Source organism: Colletotrichum paranaense (genome assembly GCF_030867605.1).
Source record: "Colletotrichum paranaense strain IMI 384185 chromosome Unknown Scaffold_7.1, whole genome shotgun sequence".
Lineage (NCBI taxonomy): Eukaryota > Fungi > Ascomycota > Sordariomycetes > Glomerellales > Glomerellaceae > Colletotrichum > Colletotrichum paranaense.
The window spans coordinates 580496-603624 of NW_026848965.1; the positions used below are offsets into that span (position 1 = coordinate 580496).

General features: G+C 54.5%; 5 protein-coding genes across 5 annotated transcripts; 3 read left to right on the forward strand and 2 right to left on the reverse strand.

The window, feature by feature from the left end:
- Nucleotides 1-3132: 3132 nt before the first annotated feature.
- Nucleotides 3133-7729, reverse strand: CPAR01_08994 (uncharacterized protein; the record flags this gene model as incomplete). Its single annotated transcript, XM_060493260.1, has 3 exons — nucleotides 3133-4288; nucleotides 4341-6866; nucleotides 6924-7729. 3 exons carry the CDS (start codon nucleotides 7727-7729, stop codon nucleotides 3133-3135), a joined length of 4488 nt encoding a protein of 1495 aa, XP_060347390.1.
- A 1892-nt stretch (nucleotides 7730-9621) lies between these two features.
- Nucleotides 9622-13523, reverse strand: CPAR01_08995 (leucine rich repeat protein; the record flags this gene model as incomplete). The annotated part of the gene is made up of 4 exons (XM_060493261.1): nucleotides 9622-11079; nucleotides 11128-11435; nucleotides 11487-12295; nucleotides 12352-13523. The coding sequence occupies 4 exons, from the start codon at nucleotides 13521-13523 to the stop codon at nucleotides 9622-9624; spliced, it is 3747 nt and encodes a 1248-aa protein (XP_060347391.1).
- Nucleotides 13524-15669: 2146 nt separating this feature from the next.
- CPAR01_08996 (uncharacterized protein) lies at nucleotides 15670-16110 on the forward strand (the record flags this gene model as incomplete). Its single annotated transcript, XM_060493262.1, has 2 exons — nucleotides 15670-15820; nucleotides 15854-16110. 2 exons carry the CDS (start codon nucleotides 15670-15672, stop codon nucleotides 16108-16110), a joined length of 408 nt encoding a protein of 135 aa, XP_060347392.1.
- A 4151-nt stretch (nucleotides 16111-20261) lies between these two features.
- On the forward strand, nucleotides 20262-21361 carry CPAR01_08997 (NADH-cytochrome b5 reductase 1; the record flags this gene model as incomplete). Its single annotated transcript, XM_060493263.1, has 3 exons — nucleotides 20262-20554; nucleotides 20613-21156; nucleotides 21212-21361. 3 exons carry the CDS (start codon nucleotides 20262-20264, stop codon nucleotides 21359-21361), a joined length of 987 nt encoding a protein of 328 aa, XP_060347393.1.
- A 368-nt stretch (nucleotides 21362-21729) lies between these two features.
- Nucleotides 21730-22836, forward strand: CPAR01_08998 (pre-mRNA-splicing factor SPP2; the record flags this gene model as incomplete). Its single annotated transcript, XM_060493264.1, has 1 exon — nucleotides 21730-22836. One exon carries the CDS (start codon nucleotides 21730-21732, stop codon nucleotides 22834-22836), a length of 1107 nt encoding a protein of 368 aa, XP_060347394.1.
- Between the last annotated feature and the right edge of the window lie 293 nt (nucleotides 22837-23129).

Below are 23129 nucleotides of genomic sequence, written 5' to 3' on the forward strand. Positions count from 1 at the left end.
CATTTCAGCTCACGCGCACTGTCGCCGTCCGTCCGTTTACCGATCCCACGTTGAGTCTGTGATCCTCAGCACCCTAGAAAGAAGCATTGACGACAAAAAGTTGGCCGACTCTAGATGCCCAATTGCCGCCAGCAATGCCTTCATTCCGGTCTTCCCAACAATGGACAACGCATTTGCCATCTCATTTGCTTTTTTCAACATGGCCCATCCGTCCGCCTCGATTTCGATTTCTTCTTTTCGCTAGTTTTGCCAAATACTTTTGCTTTACGTGCGAAAGCTGGTTTGGAAAACGGGTCCCCCGGCTCTACTGTCTAAGTCTTGCAAGTTTGGTTCGTAAAAGACCAGATGACAGGGCCCCCGTCCCATTCACGAAAAAGCAAGCATGAAGCATAGGCCAACGTCCGATCTCCGGCCCATCATCCAGGACATTTCAGGCCATTCATCGCATTCTAATTCCTCCCTCACATCAAGCCGTGTCGTAAGACGCAGGTGGGTGTTGCTCTGTAACTCGGCCTTTCCATTGTTGGGACTACCTCAGGACGCTCCAGAAATATCCCATCCCGCTTCCTTCGAGAGCATTCGGCGTTCTTTTACAAAGCGCCACCCCGGAGCCCAATCGGCCCTCACAAACTGTAACACACAGACTCGGAGGACCGAGACACACGATCTTCCCGAGTCTCAACAGCACACCAAGTCTGCCCGTTTTCACCCCCAATCCTTCCATGGTCGTTTCCAAACTTTTCCATGAGGCCACAAAGAGAAAAAAAAAAGTCCGGTGGCTGGGAGGATTTCCCAGGGTAGCTCTAAACCGGGGTTCATCTTGTATTCCACCTCACGAGCACCTCATCCGTGCATATGTTTCATCGAGGTCGTAGTGCTGCACTCGCTGTTCCTCTGACCGTGACAGCCTGGGTCCGGGGCCCAACGAGAAAGATATCCCCAAAGGCCAGAAACTCTGCAGAGCACGTCGCTCTCTCTCTCCCGAGTCCCCAGCATGTCCTGCAAAAGACTCTACCTCCGACGACCGACGTGGACTCACCATCTCGCCTTTACAGCTGGTGAGCTGCTCGCTCTGCCACGGGGCGAAAGTGACTTGCAGATCCCAAGAAACGTCCAACCCTCAAATGTGGGTGAGAAGCTCCAACACTCGAAGAGGGGGGAGGGGAAGCACAGGACCCGTAGATCCACCCCCTCCTTCTTCATGTCGTTCCTGTCCCAAGCTTCCTAGCCGAGTGCAACCGTATTTCAACCTTGAACGTTGAACGTCTTTTTTTTTGATAGCTTTTGCTCAGCCTCCTGTACCTCTATCTCAGTGGCAACTCTCTCGGTGGCAGTAGTAGATACTAGGTAGGAGCTCTCACGCTCTCTGGAGCTATCCCGTCCAGGCTCGCTTTCTTTCGTGTCGAGTTGCCACGAAGAAAGACTAGGTCGATCGACCTGCATATCTAGCCCCTTCATTAGAGCGTTTCCCTCTTCACCATGGTGTTCAGTAGCCCTCGCGCCTACATTAGTCTCTACAACTAGGAACCCGATACAAAAAAAAGCAGTCCGCTCCCGAGAAATCCGGGTCAGAGAGAGGGGGCGCCTTGGTGATCTTGGTTTGCGCGGAGAAGGATTACCTGCAGACTGCAGTAGCTAGACTCGCTCATGTCGTAATGTGTTGCACATGAAAAAGAAGAACCTGCAGTAGCGCACGATAGTAAAGCGAGATATCGCAGCTTACGCCACCTTGGCCACCCTCGTTCCCCCCCATTCAGCGCCGCATCAGATGGGGTGTAAACCGTTTGACCACACCTCTTTCTCTCTGCCCTTCCCACCATCTTCTCATGGATCCAGGAACTATCAGACGAAAGGACCTGAATGTCAACAAACACAACTACCTCTCTCAAAAAGAATGAAAACGCGTCCCGAAGTCACGTTTGGCTTATATGCAATAACACGGCAATAGAGGAGACCTAACTGCAGGATCGTGGTATTTACATTGATTGTTACATGGCTTCCTTTCACCATTCTAGTAGATCTTCACATTGTCCTGCCCGTCATGGGCCGAAAGATGCGTGTAAACCCAGCGTAGAAACTAATACACACAGGACCTTGACTTAGCTAAAGCTCCAGAAATCCCCATCAAGGGTTTCTCGAAAAAGAAAAAAAAAGAACGCAAGACATACCAGAACCCTCTCTTGGCTCCCTCATCCTCATAGCCTTACTCTACCTGCCAACATGACTCCAGACTTGCCGTCCTTACCCACGGGATACCGAAAGAATAGAAGAGTTAAAAAAACCCCTTCTTAACCTGCCAAGAGAAGATCTATCCCTCCTCACCTCGAAGATCAACTACAACAGGAGGTATACCCCAAGCAAAATTCAAAACCTATTCGTAGATCGGAAACCGTACCCCGAAAAGACTCGGGAAGAGGGTAGGACTCAGACACAGCACAAACACCTTCACACCACCACAATGACGCCATCACCGCCCGCACCGGCCTGACCTTGCGCTTCTCTCCCTGCGTAGACTGAGAGAGAGACAGACGATCCTTTCGATCAGGCGTCGGAATAGAAAAAATTAAAAAAAAAAGACTAGAAATAACTTTACGCCACCCAAGCTCCTCAGGACCCCTCAGGGACCAAAAAAACAAAAAGAGGAGGCACTCAACGCACACGCAACGCATGGTCCCGACAACACCAGAGCTAGCGCAGCTTCGCGCCGGATCCCACAGCTCAGATTCTTTGTTTGACACGACGGACTGATCAGCCAGCCGGCCGGGCGGCGGCGGGGAGAGAGAGAGGGGGGAGGTCACGGGCCAAGAAAAAACGAAAGAGACGTGAGTGAGGATAAAGAAAAGAAATTCGGGGTTTGCATTACTAGTTGGTGTGGGACATCTGTATGATAATGAGAACAATACCTACTGCTGCACGCCTCCAAAACCCCTTCCTTCCTCTCTTAGCGAACAAATCTTGCCACATGTGAACTGAATCTACTCCCAACCAATCCTGGAAACTACCTGGACATAGCTTTCTCCTCTCGTCATCTCTCTCTCTCTGTCTCTCTCCATGCCCTGCCCCGTGACATCCTTCACCTGCATCCACAGCCAGCCACATCCAGCACGGACTATTGAAACTAGCACCTAGCATTTAATCCAAAACGCGGCCTGCAGTAGCGGCACCGCTCTTATCGCGAGTCTCAGTCTTCTTCAGGGCCTTGCCAAGTTGGATCTCCCCGAGCAGACCCGCGGGCCGTCCACCTGCTGGAGGCCCTGACGGTGCGTCACCCGCCGGTGGTGGGGGAGGTGGTGGCGGGGGAGCTCCCATGCCTGGAGGGGGAGGAGGCGGCGGCGGCGGCGGGCCACCTGGTGCGGGCGATGCCGGCATTGGTGGCGGAGGAGGGGCCGAAGGAGCCTCGGGTGCCGGGCCTGGTGGGGGAGGAGGAGCACCGGTAGCTGGCATAGGCGGCGGGGGAGGAGGGAACGCAGGTGAGGCGTCGCTACCCATGGCCGGGCTGACAGGGTTAGACATCGGCTTGTCTCCGGTGGCCGAAAGTGGTCGCGGGGGGGCCATGGTTCCGAACAGTATGGAAGCCAGAGCCGCAGCGCTACTGCCGCCAGGACGGTCATCATCGTCGGAATCTTCATCGTCCTCCTTATCCGTGCCCCAATCATCGTCCTCATCAGGGCGCTTGCGGGAGAAGGGTCCGGAGGGCGCCGGGGGAGAGGCAGCTGCGGGAGCTGCCTTGCTCTCTTGCGCCATACGGTGGAAGGGGTTAGTAGACTGCGCAGCCGCCGGGGGTGGGGGAGGGGCGGCGGCAGGTGCGGAAGGTTCGCTCGGGGCCGAGGTGGATTCGGATGAGTGAGAGAGCATGCGGTGGTACGGGTTGCGGCTCTCGTTCTCGGTCGGTGGGCTTGTGACCACCGTCGGAACAGGGGGCGGAGAAGGCTGCTTCTCGAGCTCCTGACTACTGATCTGGCTACCGCCCTGAGTGGGAGTAGAGGCCTGAGGGGTAATTTGGGATGGGCCGTCTTCGTCGTCCGATGAGCTGTCATCATCGTCATTCATAGCCTCGAGCTGGCGTTGGAGCTCCAACTCGCGCTGACGGGCAGCTTCAATCTCGGCCCTCTGTGCTGCCAACTTGGCCTCCTTCTCCTTTTGCTCAGCAAGTGCTGCCTTCTTCTTGCGCTTCTCCTCTTCCTTCTTGAGCTTGCCCTGCTTGACTTGTTCCTCAAGTGCCTTGAGGCGAGCAGCTGCAGATTGTCGTTCGGTCTCAAGATCATCTTGCTGCTCTCTAGCGCTCGCCCTGTGTATCCATTAGCATATGTTCGTCTTCGGTTGTTTTCCAACAGACTTACTCCAATTCCTTGGTGGCACGCTGTTGCTCCTCGTGCTCCCTGGCGAGACGCTCTTCTTCGGCCTGTTTAGCCGCTTGCTCTTCCTCCGCCTTCCGCGAGGCCTCTCTCTCAGCAGCATCGCTCTTCGCGGCCTTCCTCGATGGCGGCGGGGGAGGCTTCTTGGCAGCCGGGGCCGGAGCGCCCGTCTCCTCGGCGAGCCGGGCTTGACGTTCAGTCTCACGACGCTCATCCTCCTCCTCGGCCTGGCGCAGCTTAGCGGCACGCTCGGCTCTCTCGCGCTCCATTCTCTGGGCAGCCGTCTCACCAGGCTTAGTAGGAGCCTTAATACCCAGGGCAGCAAGTCGCTCAGCCATACGCTGCTCAGCCTGCTGCTTGATGAAAGCAGCACGCTCCTCGGGGGTCTTGTAAGAAGAGTACGAGCCTCCGGGAGTAGTGGTGCGCGAGGGAGGCGCAGGGCTCTCGAGGCGGGCGGCGGGGCTGGCCGCAGCAGGCTCTCTTGAGGATGCACGAGCAGCCGAAGGCGAAGACGAGGAAGTAGGACGACGGTCCTGTGCCCGAACACGCGCAGCGCGGCTAGATCGCTGAAGATCAAAGATGAAATCTCTGACTTCATCCTCGACGCCCAGAGCATCCTCCCAGCGTCGCTTCTCGTGTTCGTTGGAGACCGTCGTGGTGCCTTCTTTCAAGTTGTCTTCAATACCGCGAGCAAAGTCACGCACAGAATCTTCCACGTCTCTGACCATGCTCTCGTTGTTCTCCTTCTCGGTCTTGATTTTATGGTTCTCTTCCTCAAGGCGCTTGGGGCCTTCGTCGTCGAAGCTCGACTCAACCTTCTTACCCGTCAAGGCTGCAGTACGTTGCTGCATCATAGCCTTGGCCCGAGCCTTCAGTCTGTCAGACTCTGTTACGGCACCGCCAGGACCAGTTCCGACAATAGCAGCGGCACTGTTCGGGTGAGCCTTTGCATCCTTGAGCCTGAAGAGCTCGAGTCTTGCTTCTGCAATAGCCTTTTCGGTCTTGCGGACGGCAGAGGCCAGTTCAGGGACCTTGTCTGTGAGATTCTGGAGCTGTCGCTTCAAAGATCGTCTCTCGGCTTCCGAGTCTCCCGACGAAAGTGCAGCATCCGGGTTCGCATCAATGTCGTCCTGGATGCGGCGAATGCGGCGGTACAGCTCCTCGGCCTCCCGACGGTCACGTCTGTCGAGCAAGTCGTCCTCCTCCAAGTTCTTCTCATCAGCAAAATCCATGGCGTCGAGAAGGACTTCCTTCTCTCGGATCTTCTTTTTCAATTGATCAAGTCCAAGGTCATCGTATGCGGTAGAGGATGGCGACTCGGGGCGGGGCGAGTTATTGCCAACACGGCGACGAGCACTAGACCTATATCCGACCTGTTCATCGTTGTTCTTGAAAACTGTGGCATCCTTACGCCCAGTGCTCTGGCCGCCAGGGGTGCCTCTCAATGAGTGAGTCTTCATGTAGCTGACACCAGTCTTCTGAGGAAGCAGAGCTGCACCAGACTTGGAACGGAACTCTGACTCCTGGCTCAACATTGATCGGATGGTGCCGATAGACTCATTGAAGTTTCTCGTCGAGGGAGGAACAAGCTCAGGCGGCAGCTGGTTAGGCAAGGGATATCCATTGAGCTTCCTGTAAATCAAATGCATAGCAACTGCGAATTCGTCCAGGTTCAGGCGACCCTTGTTACCATTGTCAGCAAGGGTCCAGACACGCTCGAGGTCCGGCTTCTCGAGACCACTCTGTCCAAAGATTTCAATGGCGACGTCTCCGCCGATGAAGCCCTTGTGAAGTCCATCCCATGCCTTGAAGAGTGCGTCGTAGCGTTGCTTCTCCTCCTTGGTGATAGCCCAAGGAATGACGGCATTACCCTGCAGACCCTGCGTAGTGAAGCTTCCCTGCTCCCGGCCTTGCTGAGGCATCATTCTAGCCTGAAGAGCATCGATGTTGGGCAGGCCCGTGGAAGGGGCGTTGACAAGACCCCATTGGCCGGGGCGGCCGGTAGGCTGCGCGTTCAGAGGCGCAGCCATTGGACCTCCGCCCGGCGTGAGGCTATTGCCATACCCGGTGGGCATGGGTGGCATGGGTGGTCGTGGCCCGTTGTATCCCGTGGGTTGCGGGTTCATTCCGGTCGGCTGCGCATTAAGGTTGGGGAACCCAGTCTGCTGAGGTTGCAGCCCTTGTGTCTGCCCGAAGCCCTGAGCTTGCTGCCCGGGGAAACCGGTCATCTGTGCCTGCAGAAGCTGGGAGTTGGAAGTTTGAGGCTGAGGCTGATGAATCGTGGGCTCGGTGCTCGACCTGCCGGTAGCAGTGCTGCCAGGTGTATCTCGGCCGGCGTCCTCCGCAATGCTGAAGTTGATAATGTCCACGACGCTGGACACCTCATTCTTGATGTTCTCGGGCAATGTCGAGGGTATGGACTTTCCAGTGAGCTTCAGGTTGCACAAGTACATTGCGAGGGCGAATTCGGGGAAGTGAAGCTCTCCAGATCGTGTCGTGTCGGCAAGAGTCCTGCATATACTCCGTAAGCACAACTTACTACAAAGAGCAAGCTAGAAAGGCACTGACCAAATGTGTGAGAGCGAGTCACCGTCCAAGCGTGATCGCATCAGCAGGTCTCTCGCCTTGTCTCCGGACATTGTCGTTGCCTGGCCTTCACCAACCGCAGACTTGAAGAGAGTCTCAAACTTGGACTGATCCGGAGCTGTGATGAACGATAGTCGAATGTTTGGAATCTTGTTGGCAGACTTAGGGCGTCGACCAGCTGGCTTCGGCGTGCCCCCGGTTCGGAAAGAAGCAGCCATCTGGCTAAAGCCCGTGGCTTGGGGCTTGATAGGAGTCGGGGCAGCCGTCTGCTGCTGGCTCTGGAAGCCAGTAGGTTGAGGTTGCTGGGCTTGCGGGAAACCAGTCTGCTGGGCTTGCAGCTGGCCTGGGAATCCGGTCTGTTGAGGCTGCTGCTGCTGAGCAAACCCAGTGGGCTGAGGCTGCTGTTGCTGTTGCTGACCTGGGAATCCAGTCTGCTGAGGCTGCTGCTGCTGCTGCTGCTGCTGGAACTGCGACTGGTACTGCGAGGGGATCGACGGCATCGGGGGAGCGCCGGTCTGGAAGCTCTGCTGCGGCTGCGGCTGGCCGGGGAAGCCGGTGAACTGGGGCTGGAGCTGTTGAGGAGCTTGCTGCTGCGGTTGCTGTTGCATCCCCGGGTAGCCGGTGAACTGCTGTTGCAACGGTGCCTGGCCGAAGCCTGTGGACTGAGGAGCAAAAGGACCCGGCTGCTGCTGCTGGCCCGGCTGCTGGCCGAAAGAGCTTCCACCATATTGCTGCGCGCCGGGCCGTTGGCTATTGCCGCCCAGGAAGGCATTCGAGTTCGAGTACATGATGGGCGGGGTGATTGGTGCCGACGAGAATGTCGGGCTTCGAAAAGAAAAGGACAGAGATGGAGGAACTCCTGATGGAACGGTTAGGAGACTCGGACGATAAGGGGATTGGGAATCGGGTGAGACGAACGTCACGAGCGGAGGATCTCCGTCGATCAAGGTTGGTTGAAAGAGCTCTTTGCCAATTCCTCTTGTGACAGTTGCAAAAGCAAGAGGTCGCGGAGGTGGCGAGGATAGGGAAAAGTAGAAAGTCAGTGGTGGCCGGAGTTGATGGCAACGCTGGATGACGAAGCGCTCACAAGTGTCCAGCTTGACACGGAGGTTTCAGTAGGAAGGTGCGGCGGCTTGAACGGGGGGGCCAGTAAGGTGAAGTGGTTGGTTTGCCCAGTTGGAACCTGGCAAGCCTGGCAGCAGAGCGAAACAGGGATCTATCAGTGTCCAAATGTGGCTTGGGCTCCAAGTGGGTCTCCTATTGCAGAACATTACGTGATGCCGCATGGACTGGAACTGCGTACAGTTATTAGGTGCATATGTCCTTAGCGGAGCGCCTTTCTCCAGCATCCTCACGCTTCGCAGGACCATTGTGTCCAAAAACCGAATCTGGGCCAGAGCTTCCAACAATTGGTCTGTTTGGGAATTCTTATAGGGAGGATAGATTCTTGTCAATTGAGGCTGCAAGTTCTTCAACAGAAAGGCTAATAAGTGCAAGGTATCTCGGTTCGAGTCGGCAAGGTAGTGAGCCCAACCTCGCTTCTCACTTCCATTCGCTTAAACGTACGCTCGGTCCTCGTTAAACGCATCGAAGCTTGTCAGGTGTGTGCCGTCCAAGTCCATTCATTGTTCAGAGGCGTCCATGGAACTTCTACAGTGTGCTCTGCCACATTCCATCCTATTACAGACTTACAGAGCAGGACTACTAACATCGTTCCTATGCCAAGCAGGCGAACCGCCCAAACAGCCACAGCTTCTACCCCATACAACATTCTCACTCCTCGTGTCTTGCAGCCTTTGCCCCCCTCCCCGCATCTGCAGCATCAGAGTTTCGACACGTCGGTCCGCGCAAACAAGGAGATGGCAGCCAGTGGTCCCAACGCATCGGCAAATACAAGCCGCCTGCGCGTAGCGTATATGCAGGGATTGCAGCAAGTCTTGATGGGTACTGCTCAAGTGAAACATCTCAGCCTCTACGGGTACAGAGTAAGGTGTCGCTGCGCCCTTACTGAGTCCAGACACCATTCCACCTGATCCGAACATGCGGCCCTCCTCTCCCCCGCAACGCCGGCCAATGGCCAGCAACATCCGGATCCGGGTGGGTTCCGCATGCAGCGGCCCGAAATCCGGGGTTGGCGATGCGTGTCATGTACGGAGACATCATCAATGCAAGACGCGGAACTACTGTTACTCTCACTATGAAGCGGACATGGTCGAGCCATGTTGAATAATCTCACAATTATGTATTATCGGTGAGAAACTGACTACCCTCCAACCAAAGCATGCTCCATCCTCTGATAGTATTCCTACATTGGGCATAATCCAAAACAAAGTAAGTATGCTGAGCGAGGAACCTCCAACGCCGAAACTGTAAGCCAACCGTGCCCATGGCACGGGATAGAATCCAACACTAATACTAGAGCATTGCTGCGAGTCTGGGTATCAATCCCGCGCGGTATTCCAAAAAAACAAAACACCCGTTCCTCCCTTTTATAAACGCCTTGTTAAACAAGAAAACACAAAAAATGATGTTGCCGTCGCTAATGTCTAATGATTTGGTAAACGTGGGAGATTGTATGTGGGACACATGAGTTGGTGTCTTTCGTGTTTTTTTCGTTTCGCTTTTCTTTCGTTCCTTCTTTTTTAATGTTTTTGTTCTTCGTTTCGATTGTGTGTTTGATTCATCTAAGTCTCGTGGTCGACACTGAGGGCCCCGCTTTCCTGCCGACGTCCTGGTCCTGGCCTTGCGTCGAATCGTCGAGGTTGAATCCATGTTGTATCATGTGTTTGAGAAGAGAAAGATCGAACTCATTAGCGTTCTCATCAATGATGCGAGGTGCATCGCGAGACGGTGGTGCGCTGGACGCAATTGAATACTCCTTGACGGGGCTCTCAGCAGGAGCCCATTCGGGAGGGGTCGGAAGACCGGAGGAACCGCTGGCAACCTCTGTCGCGGGGCTTTCCATGACTTCCTCGCGAGTGACATGGTGAGGAGCTGCCGAGGCACCAAACTCTTCCATCCCCTCCAGAGGCGGAGTATTTGCGCCAAAGTATACGCTGCCGCGATAGCCAGGCTGCATAATCTTGCGTCGGGTCTTCATTGCCTTGATGGCAAGGCCTCCGAAGACAGTGCCGAGCTCAAGGGCGATCCAATCCTCCTGGCCTTCCACTTGAGGATCCCACTGCATAATCGCCATCTCCTTTTCAGAACTCAAGGTCCGATTTCTCTCGAGAAGACGTTCAATCTGAGCCGTCTTGACGCTCCACTCGTCCTTCAAGTTCTCCATGAGAGCATTGTTCTTGTCCATTTCCATTGCAAAGTTGTCAAAAGTGGCCTTTGAAAGGACCTTGGACGCGCGGCGGGCTCGAGACGAAGTCGGCTGGCTCGTTGGCATGCCGACGTTCTGGACGCTGAACTTGATAGCCCGGCTGAGCTCAGACCGAGAGAACGGGCAAAACTCCTGGATAGAGCTATTGTGGTCAAGAGATCTAACCATGTGGGATAAGTTGGACAGATTGAAGTTATTCTCCTGTACGTCGAGTGTCGTAAGGGTTTGGTTGAGTTGGATCGCATGTGCCAGATCACCAATGTTCAAGTTCAACTTTTGGTTTCGGATTCGCAGGTGACGCAGCGTCTTGTTCTCGGCGAGTCCAGAGAGAGAGCGCGAGAAGCCCAGGCCGAGTTGACCCTCGTCGAGCTTGGCGGAAAAGCCGGAGAAGTCGAGGTACTGGACCGATTTGTTCGTGGCAAAGAACTCTGACACGGCCATGCAGGCGTCCTCGCTGACTTGTCCAGGGGTTGAAGTTCCCACCAGGCTAAGCAGTCGGATCGATTTGTTGACTGAGAGCGCGTTAATGAGCTTGATGTAGTTGTCTTCGTTTTGAAATTCAACCATATCCATGAAGAGGGACGTCGGTCCGAAATTGTCAACAATGGCAGATACCAGATCATCCGTGCCGTTCTCGAGATAGTTGCCACTGATAGAGCAAGTAATCACTCTTGCTTCACCCATGCTGCGGAAGAGAGTTGCGATTTGGGAACCGGTCATTGCACAATTATTGAGGTCAAGCCTGCGGAGATAGTCGGCCTGTGAAGACTTCAAGTAGTCGCCCAGGACTTGCAATGTGGCGTCATTGAGCTAGAGCAGAATCAGCAAATGCATGAAAACAAGGTTCACTTGACTTACGTTGATGTGTGAGAGATCCAGCTCCTCAAGTCCCCATCCCATGATAGTCTCGTCGAGGAAGATGGTATCCTTAGCCTGAGTGAGGCAATTTCCTGCGATGCCGAGTTTTCGCAAATTATAGAAATGAGCCAGGTTCTGCTTCACGGCCATGTGATCCACGTGTCCAATATTGCGAGAAGTATTGAGAGCCTCCATCTTGTATCCCTGGGAGGGTAAAGCGTCCCAGACTTCCTCCAAGCTTCTCTCGTCAAGGTTGCATCTAGAAATGTCGAGCTCCTTGAGAAGATCGGGAATATGGAGAACGCCCACTGTAAAATCATTAGCCAATTGAGTTGTGAGAACCCATGTAGTCCACTCACCAAGGTCGTCAACTTCAGCTGCCGTCAGTGGGTTCCCACCAACCAGCAAAGTATCACAAGGAGTGCTGCGGGTTTTGAGCAGAAGAAGGATAGGACGAACGACCTCGGGATCCTTCTTGGTCCCGGCACGAGCGCGTGAGACACCAACAATGTTCCGCGATGCCAGAACGTTGGTCAAGTCTATCTTACGGACAGAACCAGAGGTGAAGGCAACGGCGTGAATTTCCTGGGATAACAGTGGGGCAGTCCTGATGATGTCTCGATGCATGGGATCGATGACAAATCCTGCCACGGTTAGCTTGAATGCTTGATAAGGTTCAGGAATTGCCGGCTTACCATCGCGAGAAATGTCAGCTATGGACTCGTCCCATCCCGGAACATCGGTCAGCCCGCAAAGGGGCGAGAAATCGACGTCACGGAACGACAGAGCCTTGAAGTAGTCATTGAAGCGGAGGGCCTTGAAGACTGCCAAAAGCTGGAGTGCCGTGTATCCACCTGCTTCCTTCGCAGGGAGAAGTCGAAATTCTGGGCAGTGCTCCCGGCGTTCGCATTTCCAATTCACAGTCCATTCGGGAGGCTTGCACTGGAACGTCGCACAATACGCCTCGAGGGTGCGCTTAAGTCCACCATAGTCTTGTCCAGTTGGAAGGAGCAACTGAGCGGTGAGACCCCTAATGTCGAAAATGTGCCGTTGCATGTGCTGAGGCCAAGCAGGCTTCACTGCGCGATCTGCCTTCATGAACGTCATGACGATCTCTCTGTACCATCGACTAGCCAGCTCGAGTCGTTTCTCGTTTTCACAAGGGAGTCTTGAATAGGGGTTAGTAACACTGGTGGCAGCCCACAAAATACACCAGACACATACCGGAATCCAAGAACGAACCGCTCCTCGTGAGGGACCATAGTCGCTTTCAAGCGGACCAGGGACGTCAAGCCAAAAACTACGGTGTTGATTTCGATGTCCTGGGGAGCTTTGTATACGGAAGTCCTGGCGACTCGCACAAGATAGCACTTGTTCTGGCCGAGAAGCAAGTAATACGATGATCCGTCACGAGACTTTTTGGCATTTTCAATGTTCTCGGCTTTGGTACTGAGGAGGGTGGTGCGTTGAACGACTGGAAAGATATCCAATGGGCAGCCTCGGCACGCGGGCTCTTGTGTAGCAACAATGTTGTAAATGGCGGACTCGACGTTGGGAGCAATGAGCCCCTTTGGCACAACAGCTGAGCCCACAGACTCACGAATAGCATGGCGAATCTCCGACATCCACTCGTCTCGCTCAGTAGGCATTCCAAAGAACAACTTTGTGCAAGCCCAAGATACCATTGGCGAAGTCTCGGACCACCAAACATCCAATCCAAAGTGAGGGCTTACACCCTCTTCGTTGAAAATGTTGACGATCCTACTCAATGGAATTTCGACCCGACCATCAGAGTGTGACCCATCCTGACTCAAAGTGGAAGACGTCGAAGACCTCTTCAGGCGCTGAGACGGCGGGGCAAGCTCAGCAAAGTTCGCCCTTGCTGACTCGACACTGCTGAATTTGATGAGGTGCCCATCAGTTAAGACAACATACTCGGCGCGCGATTTCCACAGGCGGCTGTCAGTCTTCAAGGCTCCGTGCTTGAGAATCTTGATAGGAACCGGCGCTGGCGGCTGAGGGCTGAGATAGTTGGGAGTCTCCTCGGACATGTGCGAACTCGCGGAAGAGTCCTTGGAGGCTCGTCGGTTGAGGCGGTAGAAAATAGAGGACGAATTTGAGCCGCCGGATCCGTTGTTCTTGTGAAGAACGCGTTTACTCTTCATTTGGAGGCCGCTCGAGGCCTCCTCAGACATGGACGCAAGGTCGGTTGAGGAGGAACTGCTGCTGACCTTCCGGAAGGTCTTTGCTAAGAAACTACGCCTCTTGCCACCCAGCGCTGGTGTCGAGACACTCCGAAGCTCTGCGGCGGAGCTTTTAGTTGCGGTGTGCGGCTCTCCATGATGTGTTGTCTGAATGGTGGGCAGCATTGACCGTCGGTTCGCAGCAGCGTCCATGGTCGACAGATTTGACGTGCAGTAATCGGGGGTCCAAGCCCAGCCTATTCCGTCGTCGTGGGAATGCCTCGGCCAAATCGGGCCTTCGAGGCCGTCAAGGTCGAGTAATCGATTATTGGGCCATGTAACGTTATCCAAAGGCAAGTCGTCGAGATGGGTTCAATACTATGGCGATTGCGCTGTTTACACTCGGTGGGAAGGAGGTGAGAGAGGAATGAGTTGAGCGGGACAATAGAGGGCGATGTATCTCCGTCGTCGAGCTAACGAAGCGAAGATTGGAGGGTTCGAGATAGTAGAGAAAACGAGGTTGTCAGAAGGTAGGAGTAGGTATCAGAAGATGAGGGGATCAAAAAGTGTGTGCACATGAAAGTGGACGGCGGAGGGGTGTTAATAAGTGACGGTCCTTATCCTCTGGTCAGAGAGGGAGAGGTGCGTGTAGGTTCTGGGAGCAGGGAATAGCTGTTTGAAGAAAGGACCGGAGTGCAGCAAGCCTCCGGCAAGAACCAGGAACCTTGCTGGGAAAGGTAAGGGAAGACTGGAGGCAGCGGCGGTACTTGGTAGGCTAGGTATCCTTACGGTCTTGCGGATAGCGTGGTAGCAACGAGCGAGGGGTGAAATTCGGACGATTAGGGTGAGTGGATGCGGATGGATGTCCCGAGTCTTGGAAGAAGAGGACCTGACCCTGGCCACTGGGAGAGACAAGGCAGCACGAGTCGGGCAAGGTGCGGTCAGATCAGGGACTCGGTTGGGCAAGGGAAGGATAAGATGGGATGAGATATGAAGAGTCGGGCGAGTAAGCATGTGTACATTGGCCGGATTCAAGGCGAGTGTGAGTGAGGTGAGTGAGTGGTGAGGATAGGTAGCGCCGGGTTTGTGAGGCAGGTATGGGAATGATGGATTTGGGATAAGATGTTGGAGAAGAAACACGACCTCAGAGACCAGGGAAGATGGTGTTCACGGCACGCTGCGCAAGAGAGACACACAGCGAACAAGAGGAAGCGGAATTGGGGGAGCATGGAGGGTGGGAGGGGGGGGGGTGCATGGATACAATGTGGTACTTGTTCATTCAACTAGGAGGTTTGGAGACGCGAGAGGAAGAGATGAGTCTACGGAGTAAGGTACACCTCATAGCCTCATAGTCATGAAAGAGAGAGTGACCGAGAGAGTAAGGTAGGAGAGGCCAGTGCTGAGTGCCAATGTACGTGTATCCATAGGGGAAAGGCGAAAGACAGCGAATGGAAGCTTGATGCAGCTATGATGTTATCGATGCACATCCTGTTTTTGGCCCCCCGGAAGCGTCGCCCAATGAGACAGGCGCGGGGTTTCTCTGTTGCTGGCGCTGCCATTGCAAGAAAAAAAAAAAGGCGATGGGAAAGAGAGAGGGAAAGACACACCAAGAGAGGCAGGCAAGAGCAAGGGCACGTCACCAATGAGAGGGCGTTTCTCGTAGCGGGAAGCCTTGGCCCTGCAGTGGGGTTTCTGCTGTGTGCGGCCCTTTTCCCCCTGCAACTTACAAGGAAGGTACCGAGAATATGTGTATCCTTACTCTGTACAATCTTCTATGCATTTCTTCCAATACCTACCCGCAAATACACAGTCACCACAGTCTACTACCATCGTCTGTGTCTTGTTCACAGTTCTCCTCCGCCTCGACATGGGTACGTTGTTCTGCCCACTCCTGGCAGCTGAAAACAAAGTTGATGGAGCTCACTCAGCCGCTGTTTGATGTACAGACAGAACGCACAAAACAAAACACTAGACGAAGAGGAGAATCTGAGCGAAAGATCGAGAAACGAGCCTTCACAGGCCAGAGGGCCGCTCCAACATATCCACGAATATCCACGCGCGAGCAGCGAAACATACGCCAAAGCCCACTCTTACCCACTCCATTATGCACGTTTTACGTGGATCATGGTGCCATGGGTCTGTGGCTCTGGCTCCTCCGTAGCTCCCAGCTTGCCAAGGGGAGGGGTGGGCTATACGGCCCATACCTAGCTACCTTTCTCTGGCGTCTTCGGCGACTGCACCTTGCCGGTACCACCAGAATTCGACTGACGAGCTTGCGAGGCCACCGGAAACTGCGTGCATCTCGTCACTCTCATGCATTTTTTTTATTATTTTTTTTTACCATGGAATCACGGCACGCATGGCGCATCCGTACGGCACTCCTCGGCACTCCTCCTCCTCCCCTCACTCGCTGGCCTGGCTGCGTACCAGTCCTCCAGTGCCACCCTGTTGCTGTGCCTCCTCGCCTCAGTTACATGCCGTGAGGCCGGCGATGGCAGATGCAGCTTGCGGCGCCCCGTCTCCGACCATGTACCACTTCCAAGTTCCAACACGCCTGAATCCACACGAGAAAATGGGTTCTGCATCCACCAGAGCCCGCCGCGCGCAACCAGTGACCAGCAACCTGGGATGCTGTTGCTACGCTCCCGGTATGTCGACGGCGGCTGCGTACGCAGCAGAATGGCGGTGCAACTTCAGCACGTCAACGCTTACCAAGTTTACCATTCGGCATAGTGCAAGCTGTACTGCCCATCCCGTCATCTCCAATACTTGCTCAGCTACGGTGGGCTATCGCAGGTAGTGGCTCCCGGCATCTCGGGACTTACGTCTCATAGCGTGATGTGCTATCCAGGTATCTTGGTCGTCGCACAGTCGCACTCGCTGAACTCTACCTATCCTTGGCCTTCACACGACCGCCGATTTCACTACTGCGGTAGCCGCAGATGCCCGACGCCGTAGATGCCGCGCATTCTGCAAAGTTCACTGCCATCCCAGAGTCACCTAAGCCCAAGACGATGGATGCGGGTTATCTTCCAGTAACTCTGAATGGCTCCGTTGGCATGCTCAGTTCGCCCACGCCCATGGCCAAGCCATGCCTGTCTTCTTGCCTCTGAGACCCGGTTATCCAGGGTCCTACTGTAAGGTTCTCAAATCGTGATCATCGATTGATTTTCCTGATGCTTCACTAGCTGCGATTTCCTCCTCTCTCTCCATTTTCTTTTTTTCTCTCAACTAAACTTTCTTCTGCAGCATGAATGATGAGGCTCCTCTCCTTCGCCGTGGAGACGGCGCTAGAGCCGGTCAGGCCGAGAGTAAGGGTCGTTTCAAGCCACTATCAATATTCAGCTTAATGGGGGCGCCCCGGCGACTTGAAATATCTCAAGATTGCTTCAAATTTCCCCTTCCTTTCCTTGCGCTTCGGCCGCCTCGCCCCCGGCTGCGGCATCTTTCCACGCCGAAATGATTTGCTCAGGGCGCTCTTCTCTTGGCCTCTGGAGACTGGAGGGGTCTTGTCATTCTTGTGCGCGTAAAGCTGCATCACAGAGCAAGGGGAAACCCTTTCTCGTGTTCTTTGAATAGACTTTTTTTTTTTTTCTAGAAGGAGTCGGGTAAGGTAAATGAACCAAGAGGATTCTGACTGTCAATCCCCTGGCCATGTCAGCCCCATTTTATACGGATACGAGAGGGAGTTGGTCTTGGGACCCTTCGGTTTGTGACTTTGTCCACGGCTGTGTAAGCGCACTACAAAGATCTGTACATGTTCGTGCGTGTGCTGGGCGTCCTTACCCAGGCCTCCTTCCGGCAAATGGTAAAGGATTCAAGCTACCTGTCACCTTGCCGATAGCGAGCACGAACTTCCAAGGGGGAAACAGAACCAGTCGGCACGAGAGTACACCATTGCGGCGGTTGTGTTTGGGCAGATAATGTTGGTTATCAAGAGATTTGGGGTAATGCAGGTAGAGTTGTTAGACCGCCCGCGTCAAGCTCAAAAAGGGTGCCATCGTGCCATGCGGCCGGTTTCAGATGAAGTAGAGACGATGGTGAGGAAAGATGTAAAGGGTGTTAAAGACGCCCGGGCACGCCCCCATGAAAGATTAGAGAATACCCATCCCAAGGAAATTTCCCAGGAATGAGACGCTGGGCTGGGCCAACGCGATCATCCCAACGACCCGGCCGAACGAACACCTCTTTACAGTCAGGCAGTTTGCACCCTTTCACCACGGATGCGAAGAATGGTGAAACCAAACCCGCGCCGGCCAAATTTGGGGGGCACGGGGGTCACGTCCAAGGAACAACCGGGCTTTGGGAGCGGGCGGGGGCCACAACTTGTCAAGGACTCGAGATTGCGACTTGTCTCTGATCGCCGTCAGGACAGGGGCGTTCCTGATATGATTATACGAAGTATTACACCTGTAATCCGTACGGATTTACATATGTGTGAGAACTTGAGAAGGGGGAACACATCGGTAAGCCACTGCCGCACAATTTATGCGCCACTCGCGAGCGTTCAATCCCATCATCATCATCATTTTCAAACCGCAAAATCCACCACGAGTCCTGGGCCAAGGCGCGCCCCCGATAAAATCAAGTGAGGCGAATAAAGGTGTCCGCATTTCCTGGAAATGAGCCGGACTTGTGCAGGACTGCAGGTAAACAGTTGCCCTGGACACGGGCCGTGGCCCGTATAACACTGTAATCCAAAGTTTCTCCATTTACCTAGTATATATCCTTGCTTTCGGCCGCAATTTCGATATGTCGTTGCGGGTATCAAGACCATGGCCCTCTCGGATGTTTCTTCACCACGCGACACGCGCCGCTCTTTGCTCAGTCAGTCCAACTTATGGATTCAACGAGCGAGTCGCGCGCGACACAAGCGTGATACCGCAACACGGAGGGCACGTTTTTCCCCTTGTCTTTCGCGTCTCCTTTAATTCTTGAACCACCTGGCACGGACCTCCCGCATCCAGTCCGACGGATGCCTTGGGGACGATGGACCTTACTTTGGTGTCAAAAGCGGGGAACGGCCGGCAACCCGTTCGACAGTCCGGCCCGTCTCACCCTTTCCTGCCACCATGATCGGTCCAAGTACCCATCCCGAGCTCTGTGTTGCTTCCGTAGGACGCTACCAGCCAGGCTGAGGGGAGACAAGAGTTGGAGGGATAGGGTGAGGACTTGGATATTCGATATTCCCGCATACAGGGATCCATCTTTAAGAAAATTCGATTGCATCTGGGGAAAGGGACGCGTTACCATAATTGCGTACGACGAGGCGAAGAAATCCCACTTCCCGACACTTTTGCGCCAGATGTTTAGGATGTTGGGAGTTTGCTTCCGGTCGATCAGTGAATCTTTTCCCCCGGAATTTCCCCTCATCAGGCCTGGACGCTCGTAACGCTTTAGAGACAGCATTCCAGATTGTTCCCAGTCGCTCGGTGGTATGTATCCGTACTCCGTCCACGGCCGTCAGAGGAGAGACCTGGATATGGATACATATCTTGTCAATTCCGCTAGTACTTCATTCCAACGATTCTTCGTCTCACTGCCACGCTGCAGGCCAGTTTGTAGTGATGTCATACTTTTCACCGATGTCTGCCATGTTGCCCGATCTGCCAAATTCGGCGTACCAAACGTAAGCTAGGTAGTCGTGCGCTGTCAAGACGACTAGCAAACTGGCGGACTGCTCATTTTCCTTCGTGGTAAGGTGGGAATAGCTAGTTGAACTGGAGGAACAGGCCGGATCGTCGCAAGCCAGATGGCGCATTGAAGTTTTGGACCAGAACTAATGGTACCTAGCCATCACCTAGCTGTGCAAGCTCCCGTGTATGGTAGCTTTTCAGGAACTGCTCCTGGCGTCCTGCTGTTGTCCCACGCCCCCCTTCTTTGTTAAATTGATTTTTTTGGTGGCTTGTTGGTGACTTCTTCCCGAAGTTGCCGAAGCCCTCCCTGGTAAGCGTTACCACACGAACCACGCGAGGAATGTCTCTTATCATCCAACGGCATTTGGAACTTCTAATTGATCTTGCGTATAATTGTCAGTCGATGGAAAAGCGAGAATGATGCCGGCTATTCGCCCGTGCGTAATGACGTTGCCAACAGTCGGTTTTTTGGTGTGAATAAGATGAAGCGAAGAGAGACTGCGGTTGATCGTAATCATCTGTGCCCAGATTGTCACTGACCTGCAGTCCTACACCAATGTTTTGGGGCAATCATGTCTCAGATACATAGACCTCAGATGCAAATGCGACTAAAGCAAGAGAGCTCCTGCAGCTCAGCTCTGTCAGCTGGTTGATCAACATGTTGATCTTTGGCAAGAGGTGCATCCTCCATCTCTTGTGGCGTTGTGGCTGGAGAATTAGGGTAAAGCCTCAGCCACATGTACTGCCACATCCTGCCCAAGCCACATAGGAAATTGCAGAACCGACATTCCGACCGACTAACCGACTGCCTCACGCGTCGAACCTAAATCCCGCCCAAGCAAACCGAGCCCGAGGTCGGGACCTTGCTGCATCTGCCGTCGGATTATTTTGCCGAATTTGGCTCGCTTTCACGTATGCCGCCCCCGGCCTCCGCATACCGACGCACTTCGCAACCGCAAAGCTGCACTTGACCGCCCGCCGTTCGAGGGCTGGCAGAAACTCGGCAACCCAACTCAACAGAAAATTGGAGGGGCTGTCCCGCTTTCGCGATCTTACGATATCTGGTTGCACGCTCGCCCTTCCAGCTTCGACATCGTCACCAATTGACTGCGACAGCTTTCCCGATTACTCCAGCTTCGCGGTTGTCTAGTGAGTAGCACGTGTTTCTTATCCATGGCATCGACTGACCTATTGTCCTTTTTCGCAAATTTTCCAGATTTCCCTAGACCCGTAACGAAAGAGCTAGCAAGCTCCCAGCTACACGTCCAATCCCGCTTTCTGTGGAGAAAAAGAGTCCTCGGACACCATTTTCAAAATGTCCGAATTGACTACCCGCAAATACTTTGACAACATTTACATTCCCGCTGGTCTGATCGTCTTCGGATGCTTCATTACCAAGCGCGAATGGACGCCGTACGCTGTTGCCCTGGCGCTCGCGTTGGCAGCCTACAAGTTCAACGCCATGCGTGAGTTCGGCCCCTCTCGGAATACCTCGGAATTGCCCACTGACGAACCCCCTCACGCAGAGATCAAGAAGGTCCTGAAGCCTGATACCTTCCAGGACTTTGAACTCAAGGAGAAGACCATCATCTCGCACAATGTCGCCATGTAAGTCGTACTTGCGAAGCTTCAAAGCCCGGAATTCCCAGCTGACAAGCGTCCGAAGCTACCGCTTCAACCTCCCCAGCGAGAAGGCCATCCTCGGCCTGCCCATCGGCCAGCACATCTCCATTGGTGCCAACTGCCCCCAGCCTGATGGCACCACCAAGGAGATTGTGCGCTCCTACACTCCCATTTCTGGCGACCACCAGCCCGGCTACTTCGACCTCCTGATCAAGTCCTACCCCACCGGTAACATCTCCAAGTACATGGCATCGATGAAGGTCGGGCAGACGCTCAAGGTCAGGGGTCCCAAGGGCGCCTTCGTCTACACCCCGAACATGGTCCGTCACTTTGGTATGATTGCTGGCGGCACTGGTATCACTCCCATGCTCCAAATCGTCCGCGCTGTCATTCGTGGTCGCCCCACCGGTGACAAGACCGAGATTGACCTCATCTTCGCCAACGTTACCCCTCAGGATATCCTGTTGAAGGAGGACCTGGACGCTCTCGCCAAGGAGGACGCTGGGTTCCGTGTGCACTACGTTCTTGACAAGCCCCCTGCGGGCTGGACCGGCGGCGTCGGTTACGTCACCGGCGACATGATTACCGTAAGGCCTCCCAGTGGATCTCGTATCCTGCGTGCAGAGCTAACCTACACTACAGAAGCTTCTCCCCAAGGCTGCCGACGACGTCAAGCTTCTGCTTTGCGGTCCCCCGCCAATGGTCAGCGGTCTGAAGAAGACGGCCGAGACTCTTGGTTTCAAGAAGGCCCGCCCTGTGAGCAAGCTCGAGGATCAGATCTTCGCTTTCTAAGCTTGTCAAAGCTAGAGAAAAGTCGGCCTAAACAAATTAAAAACTACATTGCGTGGGAGGAAACGGCGTTCTGCATGTTGATGGGCACCAGGGGAAGTCGATATAGATGCATTTCCAGATTTCAAGGTGCTGTTCCAAGGGTCCCGTAGATAAGAGCTTCTGCATTCGGATAGCTTTGTTGCGACTGAGCTGTCGTGTAGAAAGTGTGCCCCACCTTACATAATGCCACTACATCCTAATCCCTGCAAGTTGACGTCGCAAAGTGAACCGACCACTACTTCGTGTGAACCAGCGTGCCAGGCTACAACCACGAAATTTCTCTTTCTGTCAAAGCATTTCACAACACAACCTCGTCGACACTCAGCGCCATGTCAGACGGTTCGAAAGCTCCGAGGATAGCGATCAGCTTCGGCGGCTCCTCAAGCTCAAAAAATAACAAGAAACCCTCGCGCCCAGACCCACCTTCATCACTCGGCAAACGGTCAAGAACGAATGCGCTGAACAACTTTGACTCGGACTCGGACGGCGAGCGCGATCATGGCCGGGGACGACACGAAGCGATTACAGAACTCGGCGGCGACTCTGATCGAAAACGAGAAAAGAAGCCCCGCGAGCTGGTGATCGAGAAGCAGAGCAACCGCGACTGGAAGGCGGAATTGCGCGGGCGCCGGGGAGGCAAGAATCTGCTGCCTGCCGAGGTGCAGGCGCAGCGAGAGCAGGAACGGAACGGCGCGCAGCAGGAGGTAGAGAGAGAGCCCGCCGATGCTGAGAAGCAGATACAATGGGGGTTGACCGTCAAGAAGCGCAAGACGAGCGAAGAGGGAACCACACCCAGAGAGCAGGGTGAGACAGCAGCAAACGACGACGACAACGACGGACAGGGCGGCGATCGGTCACCAAAGGAGAAACGGGCACCTCGTACAGCGGACGAAGACGCCATGGACGCCTTACTCGGAAACAAGCGCCAGGAGGAAGAAGACATTGTCATACAGGCCACGGAGCAGGATGCCTACCTCTCCGACATCAAGCACGTGGGCGAGGACGCGACGCTCGCAGACTACGACGCGATACCGGATGGCGAGTTCGGCGCGGCGCTGCTGCGAGGCATGGGCTGGGACGGCAAGATGCGCGGGCCCAAGAAGAAGCAGCCGACCGAGAGGCGGCAGAACCAGCTCGGCCTGGGGGCTAAGAAGCTCGAGGGCGCCGAGGACCTGGGGCAGTGGAACCACGGCGGGAAGAAGAAGAGCGGACGGCCGCGGCTGGACGAGTATCGTCGGGAGGAGGAGAAGAGGCGCAGCGAGCGCAAGGAGCGGAGGGGTGAGAGCTATAGGGATGAGAGGGATCGTGAGCGGGAGAGGGACCGAGATCGGGATAGGTATGGTGGTGGGCACCGTGATAGGGAGAGGGAGCGGGAAAGGGATAGAGATCGGGATTATTACAGCTCCAGACATCGGAGCGGCGACTCAAGACGATGAAGAATCTGCGGCGGGTTCAGCGAGAGGCTGTTCCCTGTTTCAGGTCATGGCAGAATTGAATAGTTTGTCCACGGATAAATAGACCAACCGGACATGTTATTCATGACACTCCCAAAAAGAAATCCATTAGGTAGCGAGGGTAGCCCGCGGCGTCGGTGACGCCCATCAACATCAGTATACTGGATCCAGTTACCATCATGACTTCGGAACACAATACCAGAGCATGGCCGGACCGATTGTACATGATGTGATGCCTTGAAAGCCGCATCCTACTCAGGTTGTTTCCCACGTCC